Source organism: Vitis riparia, chromosome 18 (assembly GCF_004353265.1).
Source record: "Vitis riparia cultivar Riparia Gloire de Montpellier isolate 1030 chromosome 18, EGFV_Vit.rip_1.0, whole genome shotgun sequence".
Classification (NCBI taxonomy): Eukaryota; Viridiplantae; Streptophyta; class Magnoliopsida; order Vitales; family Vitaceae; genus Vitis; species Vitis riparia.
In genome coordinates this window covers 5,537,371-5,551,219 of record NC_048448.1, presented here as the reverse complement: position 1 = coordinate 5,551,219, position 13,849 = coordinate 5,537,371, and the positions used below count along the sequence as shown (strand labels likewise).

General features: G+C 35.6%; 1 protein-coding gene across 1 annotated transcript; it reads right to left on the bottom strand.

Annotated features, from left to right (window-relative positions):
• Window positions 1-446: 446 nt before the first annotated feature.
• Window positions 447-11,969, bottom strand: LOC117906609 (glucose-6-phosphate isomerase 1, chloroplastic). Its single transcript, XM_034819710.1, has 14 exons — window positions 11,259-11,969; window positions 10,374-10,496; window positions 9,422-9,520; window positions 9,228-9,311; window positions 7,613-7,756; window positions 7,463-7,528; window positions 5,913-5,981; window positions 5,704-5,811; window positions 5,468-5,520; window positions 4,923-5,061; window positions 2,028-2,184; window positions 1,739-1,817; window positions 1,047-1,113; window positions 447-944 (listed from the first exon to the last, which is right to left on the bottom strand). Exons 1-14 carry the CDS (start codon window positions 11,805-11,807, stop codon window positions 810-812), a joined length of 1,872 nt encoding a protein of 623 aa, XP_034675601.1. The 5' UTR covers window positions 11,808-11,969; the 3' UTR covers window positions 447-809.
• Window positions 11,970-13,849: the final 1,880 nt, after the last annotated feature.

Here is a 13,849-nt window from a genome sequence, read left to right as displayed (position 1 = left end):
TTAAAAAAATAAAACATAAATTTAAAAATGATAAATTATTTTATATCAAAGTAATAAATTATTGAGAATTATTTAGTAAGAGGGATAATATGTATTAGAAAAAATAAAGGGATAGGAAATGGAGAGAAATGTAGAAATAGAAGGTTTAAACTCAGTTTGAAGCTTGAACTCTTGACATTTCACAGAGTTCATGGTGTGAAAACAGTCCATTATCTAGACTGAAAGATATTAGAGTCGGTAATACTGGTTTGACTGACAGACTGGCCGACTATTTGAAAATGAGGAAATCGAGGACAATATTCTTTGATTCTTTCACTTCAAGCCTCTGGTCCACTAGGGCGGCCCCCATGCTGAGTGCACATTGTTGGGTTGCCCACAGCCAAGACACAGAAAAAAACATTTTACAGGCATGTGAACGCAAAACACAATATAGGAACAACTTAATGTTGATTAACCACATAACATTGGCATCTTTAGGTCAATGTCATGGAGATAAGAGTAGTTCGCATTATGGGGAAAAATTAGAAGACAACAATAGATACACTATTGAATATTGGTAAGAGGGAAACGAATGGACCCATTATTCCAAGGCATGGTAATGTATCTTACATCTACCAGAAGCACCCTCGACAATTTTATTCCTAGAATTTGAATAAGAAACCCCAGTTTCTAATATAGATGCATTGTTTCGAGGTCAAAAACCAGTTGATTGGAGCTTCTTTGTGAACTCCATCACACCCACAAAATAATGTCCGTTTCTCTAAGTTATTGTCCCGTCAATGTTACACAATGATTTTCGCTGGTGTAACTTAAGCATACAGGTCATCGACATAACACTCCCCGAGGAAAACTTTGATGCTCCGGGGTGAACCGCAACTGCCTTCAGCAATAAGAGCTCTATCATTGGCGGCCATATGAGCAATAATCTTGTAAATCATTTCGATCTGCAATGGTCAGAAACACACAGGTTATACATATCATGTAAATGACAAAGTAAATTGCAATTCCTTCGCGAAAATGATTTTCTGAAGGTGATATGTACGTACATCTTCAGGCGCATGGCAGCGTTCAGCTACTTCATCAAGTGTCAATGGTTCAACGGGCTCCTTACAGCTGAAAACAAAATAACATTATGCTGTTAAACCTTCTCTGAATGAGACAAAAAGATGAAATGCACAGAAAGGGAATTGCATTTCCCACCCAGGGTCATCTGATTTAGAAGTTATATCATGATGCAGACAGAATTTTATACACCTAAAACAGGCGGTTCTTTTCCCCAAGCTTTGGTTAGTATCCTGGTTAGGCCTCAGCCCCGACAAGGTGGGGCTCATAGGAACCGAGGTCATAATGCAAATAACCGTTTAAAATCTTCCCATGGACCTTCAGAATCTCGTCCTCTATAATATTTTAATTGAATATCAGTGTGGAAGGAGATAATAGAAGAGAAATTTTATCAGTGTGCAACTATATTTTCTTTTGAAAAAGGGTGAACTCATCTCTTAAGAGAAACTTGGAAGAGATACAACCCAAAGAATTAACCCAAGCCCACCCAACCAAGGAAAAAAAATCCACATCAGTTCTGGGATCCTATACAAGAATGGGCCCATTCAATCACAGCAGAGGTTTAAAATAACTGGTCTTTAATTTCATAAACGTGGGAAATCCGTTGCCTTCTCATTTAGAAGAAAAGCACAAAAGATCTTAGATTGCCGAGAACTTGAAATGACAAACATCATACCTGGCCTCATTCAGAACTGCCAGAACCCGCTTCTGAAGAGCTAATACTTCTCCTGCTGCCTTTTTCCCAGCTTCCACACCTGAGATATCAATTAATAAGCACACACACGAAGAATGAAAGCAAGGAAGGGAAAGTCAAATCATGACTTGAGCCAAGATGCATTCAGACAATAAAGATTAGTACCACAGGTATGGTTTGACTGCAAAAGTAACACTTTAATTCTGATTTTCAGACCCAATTTTCTATTACTTTCTATTGGTAGGCAAAAGGAAATAAACAGTTTCCACACCGGGTTGATGGTAAGCATTGATGTTGACTAGTGAGGCATATATTCCAACTGCTCGCTCATACAATGCTATCATAGCCCCCACAGATCTAGCCGTCACTTCCTGCACAGTGACTGTAACTGATTCCCGGTCCTTGGCATATAGAGCTGACCTTGTTCCCTGTACAAACACCAATTCAGTGTGGAGCAGAGTAATTGGGAGCAAAACATAATACCCCTATTTCCAAATATCAAATAATAATCTTTAATTTCCTAATTTCCATCTCTAATTAAAAGGTACCAGGTAGTATTTGAATAAAGGATCTAGTTATTTGCTGAGTTATTAAGAAACTTGGTAAATTCCATCATAAAAGAGTGGAATTAGTTTAAGGTGAAAAGACTAATAAAATATCAGCTCCAGAATATAGTCCGTAACAAACTAATTAATAAAGTTCTATTAATCCACATCTTTTTTTTGCCTTGCAGGATTGCCCCTGCATGTTTTAGTTGGTTATATTGATTGATAATTTCTAGCACAGAACTAGTGATTTTCACATGGCAAAAAGAAATGAATTGTCAGCTTAAGGTGAACTAATTGAAGTGTTTTATATTACTATAAAAAGATGCTAAAACTGTATATAGTTGAGTGCCAAATTAGAATTAAGGAAGCCAAATATCCATTCTGAAATTTGTTACATTTTAGGGCCAACATTGCAGTTTAATTAGGGATATGACAATTTTGTGGGCTAACCGGGTAACCCGCCCCACCCCTATTGGGACGGGTGTGAAATATAAAAAACAGGTATAGGTCGGGTTTGGGAATATTTTAAAAACCCGAATCAGGTTTGGGACGGGTATGGATTTTGTTCCAACCCGCCCCGCCCTGTCCCGGATATAAATTTACAAAATTATCCTTTAACTAATAGTAAACTGTCAAAAAACCCCCTGTATATATATACTTCATTCTTTTCCATTTAGCCTAATTCTGACGGTCGTTCCTTCTTCTTCTTCTTCTTCTTCTGCTTCCTTTGATACACTGTCTTTCATTCTTCCCATTTGCCCTAATTACGACAGTCATTTCTTCTTCTTCTTCCTTTGATGCACTGCTTGAAACCTTATCTCCAGGATTAATACCACTTTTTCTTCCTTCCTCACACCAACTAAAATACTCTTAAATCAATTCCATTTTGTTATTGATTTAGTCTCACAGCCCAAAACTCCTCTAGCACAACATCAAACTAGTCATAGACTTCGATTTCCTTGCCCTAAATATGTGCAACACAATTATCTAGAACATCACCTTGAAGTCTTTGTCCGAGAGCACAACTCAAAAGGAACGCAAAAGCCTTTGAAGTAGTGGATTTGATGAAGTCTTGGTTCAAAGATTGGCTTGAAGAGGGATTCACATCCATGGCTGATATTCACCCATTTTCCCGTTTGGTTCATTGTTCATTCTGTTCTCTTGTAAATTGTTCAGATGTTTTTTTTTTTTTGTGTGTTTTGCATTAATTTCGAATCATTTAAGCTGACTATGGGCTTAAAATTATTGATTGTTGTGGTGTTAATTTCAACTTTGATATAATTTTTTCATATTTGATTTTTTTTTTTGATAGGTAAATAGATTTCATTAAGAGCCAAAGGCTAGAGAAAAGGCATACACGGAGTATACCAAAGACAAAGAAGCAAAAAAATAAAGGGACAAAACAAACATGACCCTTACTTGGTGGCTAGCCAGTCTACAAAATCTATCAAAGACAAAGTGTGTTCCTCTATATACACCCTAGCCTAATTCACAAAAGTGTACAAAAAAATGGATTTAATGTCTTGATCGTTTCTCTCCATATCATCAAATGCCCTCCTGTTTCTTTCTCTCCAAATGGTCCACATCAAGCAGAGGGGGGCAACTCTCCAAGCTTTCTTCCTTTTCTTGCCCACAAAGGAACCATGCCAACCTAGGAGGTGTTTTTTCACAGAGGAGTGCATCACCCATTGTACCCCAAACAGGGAGAAAATTAGAAGCCATAACATTCTGGCTTTCTCGCAAAACAGTAGAAGGTGATCTGTGGTTTCCTCCTCATATTTTCATATTTGATATATTATCATAATCTCGTTATTTTGTAGTGAAAGGAAAGTGCATTTAGGTATAAGATCTACTCATCACCAATTAAGGTTAGGGCTCAATGGACATTCGGGACGGGGCGGGGATGGGGTTATTAATTCTTTGTTAATGGGGATGGCGACCAATCAACCTATCCCGACACGGGTTTGTGCCGGGGATGGGAAATAACTATATAATCAGGTGCGGGAATGGGATGGGAATGACCCATCCCAAACCCGCCCTGTTGTCATTCCTAAGTTCAATGATTGGATCTTGTTCTCATCAAATATCACTGTCTCTGCTAGAAACTTTCATATGTGTTAAATAGGTACCAGAACAAATGTCAAAATGCCAAAAGGTGTCACCAAATAAGAACAGAGAATAATAACAGCACAGCTAAGGACTGATTTGGTTGAAGTTGAAGGCACTAGATCAACAAAAGAAAGCGAAAGGAACATGAGTTGTTGACATGATGACCCATAATTTGTTAAAAGAAATGGCCCTTGGAAATGCTGAGTGGTGAAAGGCTTACAGCAGATCCCAGGCAATTGGGAATTTCAGATCATTGACCCATTATTTGCTAGCCAAAAATGGAGTCTCTATTTAGTTTAATACAAATTACTATTATAAATGATATGAAACATAACAGATCTTGAAATCAAATAACATTAGTATTCAAAAAGAAACAATAAAAATCAGAAAACCACCTATAGAATATCTCAAAATAACATGAGCTTTTTAAAATAAAAATGATCTTTCCTTATCTTTCTCTCTATACTTGCTTGAAGAAAACTAGGGCAAAAAAGACCAAGAAAACTAACCTGAAGCATTCCGAAGAGGTAGTCACCACATGTGACACCTGGTTCAAGCTCCCAATCATGACCAGGGGGTCTATCACGCAGAACTTCGATGAATGTCACAAAGAAGTTGTGCACACCCTCTCTCAATTGTTGAATGTATCTGTAGAAAAACATTGTATGAACCAAACCTAACAGTTGGAAGGAATGTAAGTGAAGAACATTTGAAGGGGTGCAACACACAAATCAATCTCTTAAGGACTCGCTAATTTTTTATCTATACATGTGGTCTCTTGTGGGTCTCTTAAGGAGGATGATGTTCAAGCTGGCTCCCCATCCTTGATAGATTTCACTGAGTGGTTGGGCACTAAGTATAATTCTGGGATTGTAGCGTTGGTTGTTTCTTTCTCTTCTTAGATGTATACTTCCTGCGTATACTATGTGTGCCTCTTTTAGATTGGCATTTTTAATATTAATTCATATGCTCATCAAACAAAAAAAAAAAAAACCCTTAACAGTTCACATCTAGAGATATACATTTAAAATAGAACACCAAAATGAAAACTCACGCATGTTGATCTGTGCTGCCTTTATTCCCGTAGACCGTAAGTCCTTGATTCACCTGTCAAAAATATACAAACAAGGATGACAGACTAAGATGTCAGATTTCTAGCTCATATTACAACAGGTCCACATGAAATGACTAGGATTGGAGCATAATTCTTACGTAAAGTTTTATCACTTCTTTATTCGATTAAATCACAAAAAATATACAAACAGAAGATGGCTTATAGGTTTCACATACCCGATTTCCATCCAGGTCAAACTCCTTTCCAATTGATTCCATGACCAGTTGCTGCAAATACCTACTGAATAATAATAAGCTGTCCTTGTAAGGAAGAATAACCATATCCTGTGGAAAACCAAGAGACAAAGCGAAGTTATTTATAGTGAAACAGATTATGAGACAATAAGGCACTGCACTAATAATCAATAGAGTGAAGAGGTTAAGACCTTGGATCCTACTCCATCAGAAGCCCAATACCAACATAAAGCTAGCAATGCTGCAGGGTTATTCCTAACCTGAACAAATGGACATTAATCAAAAGGGGGAACATTTTTTTTTTCCTGCCAGTCAAATATTGGGTGGAGAAACTGTAAGTAATACAGCAACATATGATTTCACCAGCAGTCATGTGATTCTAAACAAATCATCATTGTTATTCTGTAAAGTGGAGCCAAAGAAAAATGACTTCCCTACAAATTAAACAGCATATTTTTCTATAAAGAAGGGAACAATGCCATGCCATGGGTTGTTTCTGGAATGTCACCATTCTAAAACAACCTAAATGCTTTGCATGTATAGAATTCCTTATTGACGACAATAAGTGGAGTTTCAATTAGAAAAAACACAAGTTGAATTGATGGATTACATATCATAAAACTAAGGTAAGAATAAGGGCCTTGCCAAGAAAATTCCTATCTGGACCAGCTTTAACAAGCACTGGTCTATGTGCTCATCATTTTCAGTCATGATGAATGGATCCCAACTTTCTTCATTTTGAATGTGAAGACAACATATGCATTCTATCTTTTGTCTCGTAGTTACACTAAGTTTATAATTTCGACTCAGTTTTATAGAGTAATTACACATTGAGACAACAGATTAACCTTCCACAAGTACAGCATCAGTTTTTTCCAAGAAGGAATTTGTGAACATTGAATCAATTAGAAGCCACAAGAAGTGAATTCGAATGAAATCAAGGTTGAAATGCACTTTTTGGTGCAATAGGCAAAAAATTTGTGCATCCAAAGGACAATGGAAATAGCTGATTGGCTTTATTTGGTTTTTTCCAGTCTACATCTTTTTATTTTAGCTTATCTGAGATTTACTCAGTCATGGATACGTAATAATTTGGAAAACATAAATCCGTATCATTATTACAGGCTTTATATTGGTGTAAGTTTAAAATATTTGCAATGGAATGCACCTAAATATTTAGTGTTCAGTAGAGTTCAAATAAATCCACATTGAGTTTCTTAGGACAAAATAACTTTCCAATCCAGTAACTTGGAGACCAAGCATCTAACTCATCATGGATACACTGATAAGATTTGGAAGATCTGTTTTTCAAAAAAAAAATATTTCAGATTTTTCTTTAATCAGAAAAATATTTCAGATTTCAGTATTTCCTTTTTCTTTTTATCCATTCTTTCTTCTCTAAGGCTTATAATTTTATGCTTTATCACAGATCTCATCAATTCTGAGGCCTCTTATAAGAGATTGAATGAATCTGAAGTAAAATTAGGTTTGCAAAGCTTTAGCCTTAGATCTGAGCATCCTCGGGTTTGTAGCCATCAGACTTCCACTTGGACCACAACAACATATAAACACAGTAGCCATGGTGGACTGCAGAATAAGAAGTACAAATAATACATCTATGTGACTTACAAAAACTGCATTTGCCATGATTGAGGAGACACCAATATCCCTTGCTTAACAAGCAATAGCACTATCAAAAGTCAATGAAGTTCTATAAATAAAATAAATAATAGATATTTACCACAGTGGTTCTATTAGCCTCATCCATCAATGAAGCACCAGCAAGCATTTCTCTGATATCAATCCCCTGAAGTGAGAATTGCTCACAATTAGGCAAGCAACTTTAAATGTTAAAAATGAAAACGCATTCTGAATTTAGAGATTTCTTAACCTGAAGTGCAGCAGGAAGTAGGCCAACTGCAGACATTTCAGATGTCCTTCCACCCACCCAGTCAAACATAGGAAATCTAGCTAACCAACCCTCAATTCTAGCAGTGTTGTCTAATAATGAATTTTCTTGTGTAATGGCAACACCCTGCATGACAGATGTAAGCAACATATCACACCTGGCAAATAAAAGAGAGGAAAGAATAAACAACCCTGCATGCAAGTAGGATTACACTCCAGTTCAATCAGCTAATGCTTTCCAGTGTTTGCTGCATATTAAATAGGTGTGTTCCTAGAAACTTCTTGTTGTTACCACACCATTGCCAAAGCTTTTAACTATGTAATGAGTTACATGCACACAATAATCATCCTAGAGTATGGTCCAGTATGATCAAGCACCCATCAAAAGCAAACATCAAAGACTGCTGCAATATATAAAGGGTAATAAAACCCTCTATTGTTTTAATATCTTTTTAACATCTAAATTGGGTATACCCAATCCAATAGGATCTCATTCACTTTTGAAGAAGATTCACATAAGCTCAAGAACCATATTATGACAGTGTAATCGAACAATACTTGTCTAGATACACTAAAGTGACAAAACCAAGTACCAGTAAATCATTTCTGTAAACAAATTTTACATGTGAGTTATAAACTAAAAGTGACACCAGATTTGCATATGAAGTAAGCATAATATGTGTAAAAATACATGAAAAACTGGAGCAGCAGACAAGAAACAGAAAAAGGGCAAGGCCCCACCAGCTATCACCAATAACATCAATGTATAATTAGGGTTACAGTTTTTCTCATACCCTTCAAATTTCCAAGAAAGAAATTTTCCTCAAAACACGAAAAGGTAAAACTCAACTATACTGGATGGTTACACAAGAAAATGAGACAAATATTAGTAGGAAATCAAGATATCCAGCAAGTAATAACTGATCTTGGATATGAGATTGAAAGTCCCCACAATGGTACATAAACATCAATCTACATTCCTGAACCTTAAGTTTGAATATCTTGCATTCTGCAACTTCAACTTAAATTTAAAACTGTGAGTGACTTTGTATATTGGCAATTCTAGGTCAAAATTTCCATTTTATTCTCCTAGTTCAGCTGCTTCGAATCCTCCCTTGGACTCTTGTCATCCTAAAGATGGTTGTTATTGAAGACAGCTAAAGGAAATGGTAAGTATTTTGAGGTGGTGGATGGGTTCAAATATTGAACAACCAAGTTTTAGAGTTTTATACTTCAGTAAAAATAGGATTTGAAGCTTTAGGGGTGTCAAGTTTTTCTATTTTAAACCAATTGACTCAAGTTTTGATCAATCACACTGAAGGGTGATTGGTCAATATTACCTAAAATGTCTTAGACTTATATTAGATCAATCACAATTTAATTCATCTTCCAGATTAGGGATTTATGGCTGAGAGAGTAGGCTGCCTCCTTGAGCTTCAAATACTTTGCCTATTCACTCTCCCTTTAATTGTAATCCATAACTAAGATTCACTCACGCAAGTCAAAAGAGAGATTCTACATTTAGAGATTGTAAGGAGGTGGAGAACAAAAAAAAAAAAAAAAAAAAAAAAGCAGAAACAAGAACCTGAGGTCAAAACCTGTTTTGCAAAATCCAGACCAGCTTCACGAAAGGCCTTCTGTACTTCCAACAAACCATTTCTAGTTTCAGGAGTGCCTCCACTCTAAGTAGGATTGAAAATGAACCAAATGAGCAATATTCCCTAAAAGACAGTCAGAAAAAACTAAAATAACAAAAAATTACAGAAAAAAAAGGGATAATTTCAATGCAAACCTTTGAAATGACAATTACTATTGTGGAGGCCAGTTCAGGGCCAAGCTGGGCAATCTGGTGATCAATTCCAGCTGGATCTGTATTATCAATGAATCTTATCTGCCAAAATAACAATAAAATTTTTGACATCCAAAGGAGATCCAAATAGGAAAAAATACGATCAATTAGCTTTCATAGCACCAGATAGAAAGGATTTTTCATTCAGGAAAAAGGAATAGTTAACTTTCATAGAACCAGTGCATAGAGATTGTTGCAGAGCCTTTCACCTAACAGAAAATCTAAAACCTCCCATGTCATCAGAACATCAAATGGAAGTGTTTGTACTTTGTACAAAGGCTTAAGCACATCTATATTGACAAACAAGCAGTTTCCCCCCCAAAATAACAGAGTCATCCATAAAATAATAGGCGAATAAATAATTCATTTAAGTATTTGAAACCTCCAAACTTAAAGGGTAAAGAAATATCCATATTAAATCTAACAGTGAAAGTATTAGGCCACATTGGCAACCATTTGATCAAAAAATATATTACTTATTTAATTTGGTGTACAATTTTAATTTGAGGAATCTACCTCTTGCAGTAGATGTGAATAAAACTTGACTAGGCAACAAGTTAGAAATAAGTAAATAAAAAAAATAAGCTTCTTGAGCATTAAACTTACATAATCAAACAAAAAATTTATAACTTTCAATAATAGAAATTAAAAAAAGGGACAACATGAAAAGTACAATTGACCCTTTTTGCCAACATTGATCTAGTTTTCTCCTAATCTACAAAACAATTGGAAAACAGTCCAAGTAGAAAATGTCTAACAGCTAAAATATAAAAGCAATCTTCCACACAGCAATATGTGTCATTACTCAATTGAAAATGAGAACAGCTATTACTCCATTGACAATAAAAAAATGAAGAAACGCCAAATTATCATCAACAAAAAGGTTGCCAGATACCTTGAGAGGAGGATTATCAGGAGCCAATGCCTCTGCAACAAACTGAGGTCCAAGAGCCGAACCTCCAATTCCAACAGAAAGGACATGTGTAAAGCGACCCTCTGAAGAAGATGGAGGTTTAATCTGTTTGATGTCATATCAGAACATAAGCTAAACACTAAAGCAGATGCTCCACCAACAATTAGGAAGTATTTTAAACAAAGTGATAAAATTCATAAAAAAAGTGCGTTCATAATAGCTCAAAGAGGATAGGAATGACCAATCCCACTCCACTTTCTGATGCATTTTCTCCAGGATGTGAGAGAATAAGACTACATGATCACACAAGGATGGATTTGAAGCCCCAAGAATAGGGACCGGGTCACATCTGCCCTAAAATGAAAGCACAGCACTGACAGTTAATTCACACAAACAAAATCATTTTCAGAATTGCATGGAAAGAAGTTGGATTTATTTTAGTGCTGATAGATCCCTTTCAATAAGGATTCCATTCAACAAGGGGGGTTGGTAGCATCCAATGCTATGCCTAAAAAGAAGGAATCATTCTACTACCACCCACTGTTAGTTTGCTCAACATTCCATACTTTATTGGCAATTGCTTCCACGTGAAGATTGCCCCAGGCATGTTCTCAAATATCATCCTTAGTTGTAGAATCCTTAACATCAAACAACATGCAACATTGCATTGAACTGCAATAACATGGGACATGAATTTAGTACACAAATCTCAGTTTCTTCTTCTTCCCCACCCCACATTTTCTCACCAACCAAACACTTCTGGTGGAATTGTTGACATTAACCAGAATCTCTAAAAGGGGAAATTCCTACATAAGCGCTATAATTCTAACATAGAAAATTAGAAGAGAATATGTAATAGAAACTGACCTTACCGCTGACGACGTCCTCGGCGAACTTGCAAACAGCCTCAAGAGTATTCTCAATCTGCAACTTCAGAAACGGGTTGGGTGCGAGCTTAGAGTTCCTCAGCCAGTAATGCCCAACCATCCGTCCCTCGTCGGGATTCGCAATGGCTCCCTTCTCCAGCTCCTGCATCGCGCGAAAAGCCATCTGGAACCTGGGCTCCATCTCCTCCACGAACTCCTCCGAAAATCCGATCCGACTCACATCGAGAAAAAGCCCTAACTCCTTGTGCTGGTACAACCAGTCAACGTATCTGCCCCACAGAGCTCCCGGCTCCTTCTCTAGTCCCTTCTTCTTGGGAGACGGGTCGCTTTTGGACAAGTCCGCCGATACCTCCCGAGCTACCGACGGAGTGAGAGCCAGAGTCCGATCGGCCAGTTTAGGACGAGTGGGGAATGTGAGAGAGTCTATTCTAAAAGAAGGCATGATTGTGGAGGAGGGCGATGATCTGGCGGTGAAGTGCTTGGATTTGAACGGATATGAGGAAGAGCAGATGCCGGAGACGGAAGCCATCGATGGAGAAATGCGTCGGAGAAAACGAGATAGGTATTGATCGGTAGCTCACTCCATGGATTATTCTTCCTCAAAGTTGTTAGGAAGTAGAAGGCAGAGACAGGGAGGAAGGGTTTTTTTGTTGTATTAGCTGTTGCTGTTCGCCGGTTTTCTCCTGGGTCGGGTGCTTGTGCGAACCGCGGTGTACAAGGTTCACACGTTCATTGGTCGAGAGTTTGCTGCTGGTTGACGCTAATGCCCCTGATCTCATCCTTTTTTACGGATATGCCCTCCATGTTCCCCAATTGTTTATTGATCCAGCGCCAGCGCATTGCGTTACTGGCGGCGCCCCTCACCGAGGAATTGGACTTGGTTTTTCTCTCTTTTTTTCTCTTCATTGTAACGGACGATTTATTATTATTAACTCATCGCCGGACATTTGAAAATGCTTGATATCTCAATAAAACATGTGTGTATATTTAATTTGTAAAATGAATACAAAAATAAATATTATTTTTCAAATTTTTAATATTTGTTTAAGATAAAAATTATATTACATTCTAATGTTTTCTACAAAAAAATATAATAAATTCCTTTTATATTTAGCCAAATTTGAACATTATTCAAAATTTTAAAATTAGTAAAAAATTATTTATTTATTTATTAATAAACTTCATTATTAAAATATTTACAAATTATATTATATTATTCATTTATATATTGAATAATACTGTAAAAAATTATATATTTCATAATTATTTTTCTTAGTTTTAGTTTTTAGCTACAAATTTAATATTTTAATAAAAAATTGTTTTACAAAATAAGTAATATAAAAAAAATAAAATATTAATGAAAAAAATAATTTTTCATACATAATCTATATCTCAATTAATGATTAACACGTATATAAATAATATAAAAAATTAATAATATATTTGATCACTTATTTTACCTAATTAAAAATATAATAGAATAAGTGATATAATAACTTATTTTATCTCATTATCAATCAATTAAATATAGGATATGATATATTATCCTAGTTTTTATATATTGAAAATCAAATTGGTTATTTTTAAATTTATTATAAAAGAAATATGGGATATATATATATATATAAAGGCATGGTAAGATCATATTTGGTCTTTTAAGCTAATTTCTAAAAATAAAAAATAAAATCAAAATTGATGGTCAGTAAATGCAATTTCAGTCTATTCCTGAAAAAAAAAAAAAAAAGACTTATATGTAAAATTAATATAATTCATATCAGTGGCCATGTGAATGCGTAGCGGCCATTCCGACTAGTACCTTAGTCTATAATAATATGACCCAATTGAAATTATTTATGTTAGCTGCACGCTAGCCATGTCAGTCCATCTGAAAGTCTGAGGCTGGACGGCACCAACCATCTGTGCTTATCATTTAATTGACTGTTAGATGGCCATTTGGCTCCCCAAGTCCCATCTGCTTTCCAAAAATGAACCTAGCAAATAACAAATCTTAAATGACGCAATTGTTGCTTGTGGCATGGGTCTCGCTCTGAGGGAATTGGGCCGATTGGGAAAGCTCCTGGCATCTAGTGACTAAACTAGGACGTGATTGCCTTGAATCGAACTCACCCAAAATTAGGTGTCACTTTGCCATATCAATTTGGCATTTTGTCACACCCATGACCCATCCAAGGGATATTAGCATTTTGAGAACCTTAAATTTTACTCACGTGCTTATTGTTATACATTTTGGATAGATCCATAATAAAGAAAATGTTGGGATAAGAAACTACCAAGGTCAATCCAATTATGATATTTTATCAAATACTATAAAAAATAAAAATCAAATTATGCTAATATTTTTTATTATTTATATGATTCAGTAATTACTTATATCAGCTCAATAACGCTAAATATAAATGTTTAACAACAAAAAATCATATTTATTTTATTAATCTTTCATACTAATAAAGACAAAAAAAAATAGAAATTTTATTATTAGTAGCTTAATCATAAGAAGTAGAAATATTTTCTAAGTCAACATCATAATCAAACTCATTAAGATAAATTTCA

Bases quoted from the DNA above. Each gene is read 5' to 3' on its own strand.
- LOC117906609 (XM_034819710.1), bottom strand. From the start codon at position 11,807: ATGGCTTCCGTCTCCGGCATCTGCTCTTCCTCATATCCGTTCAAATCC. The intron at 9,312-9,421 runs GTTTGCATTGAA...AATCCTACTTAG, and splicing joins TAGTAATTGTCATTTCAAAG to AGTGGAGGCACTCCTGAAAC. The intron at 1,114-1,738 runs GTATGATGTTTG...TTTTGTTTTCAG, and splicing joins GCAGTTCTGAATGAGGCCAG to CTGTAAGGAGCCCGTTGAAC.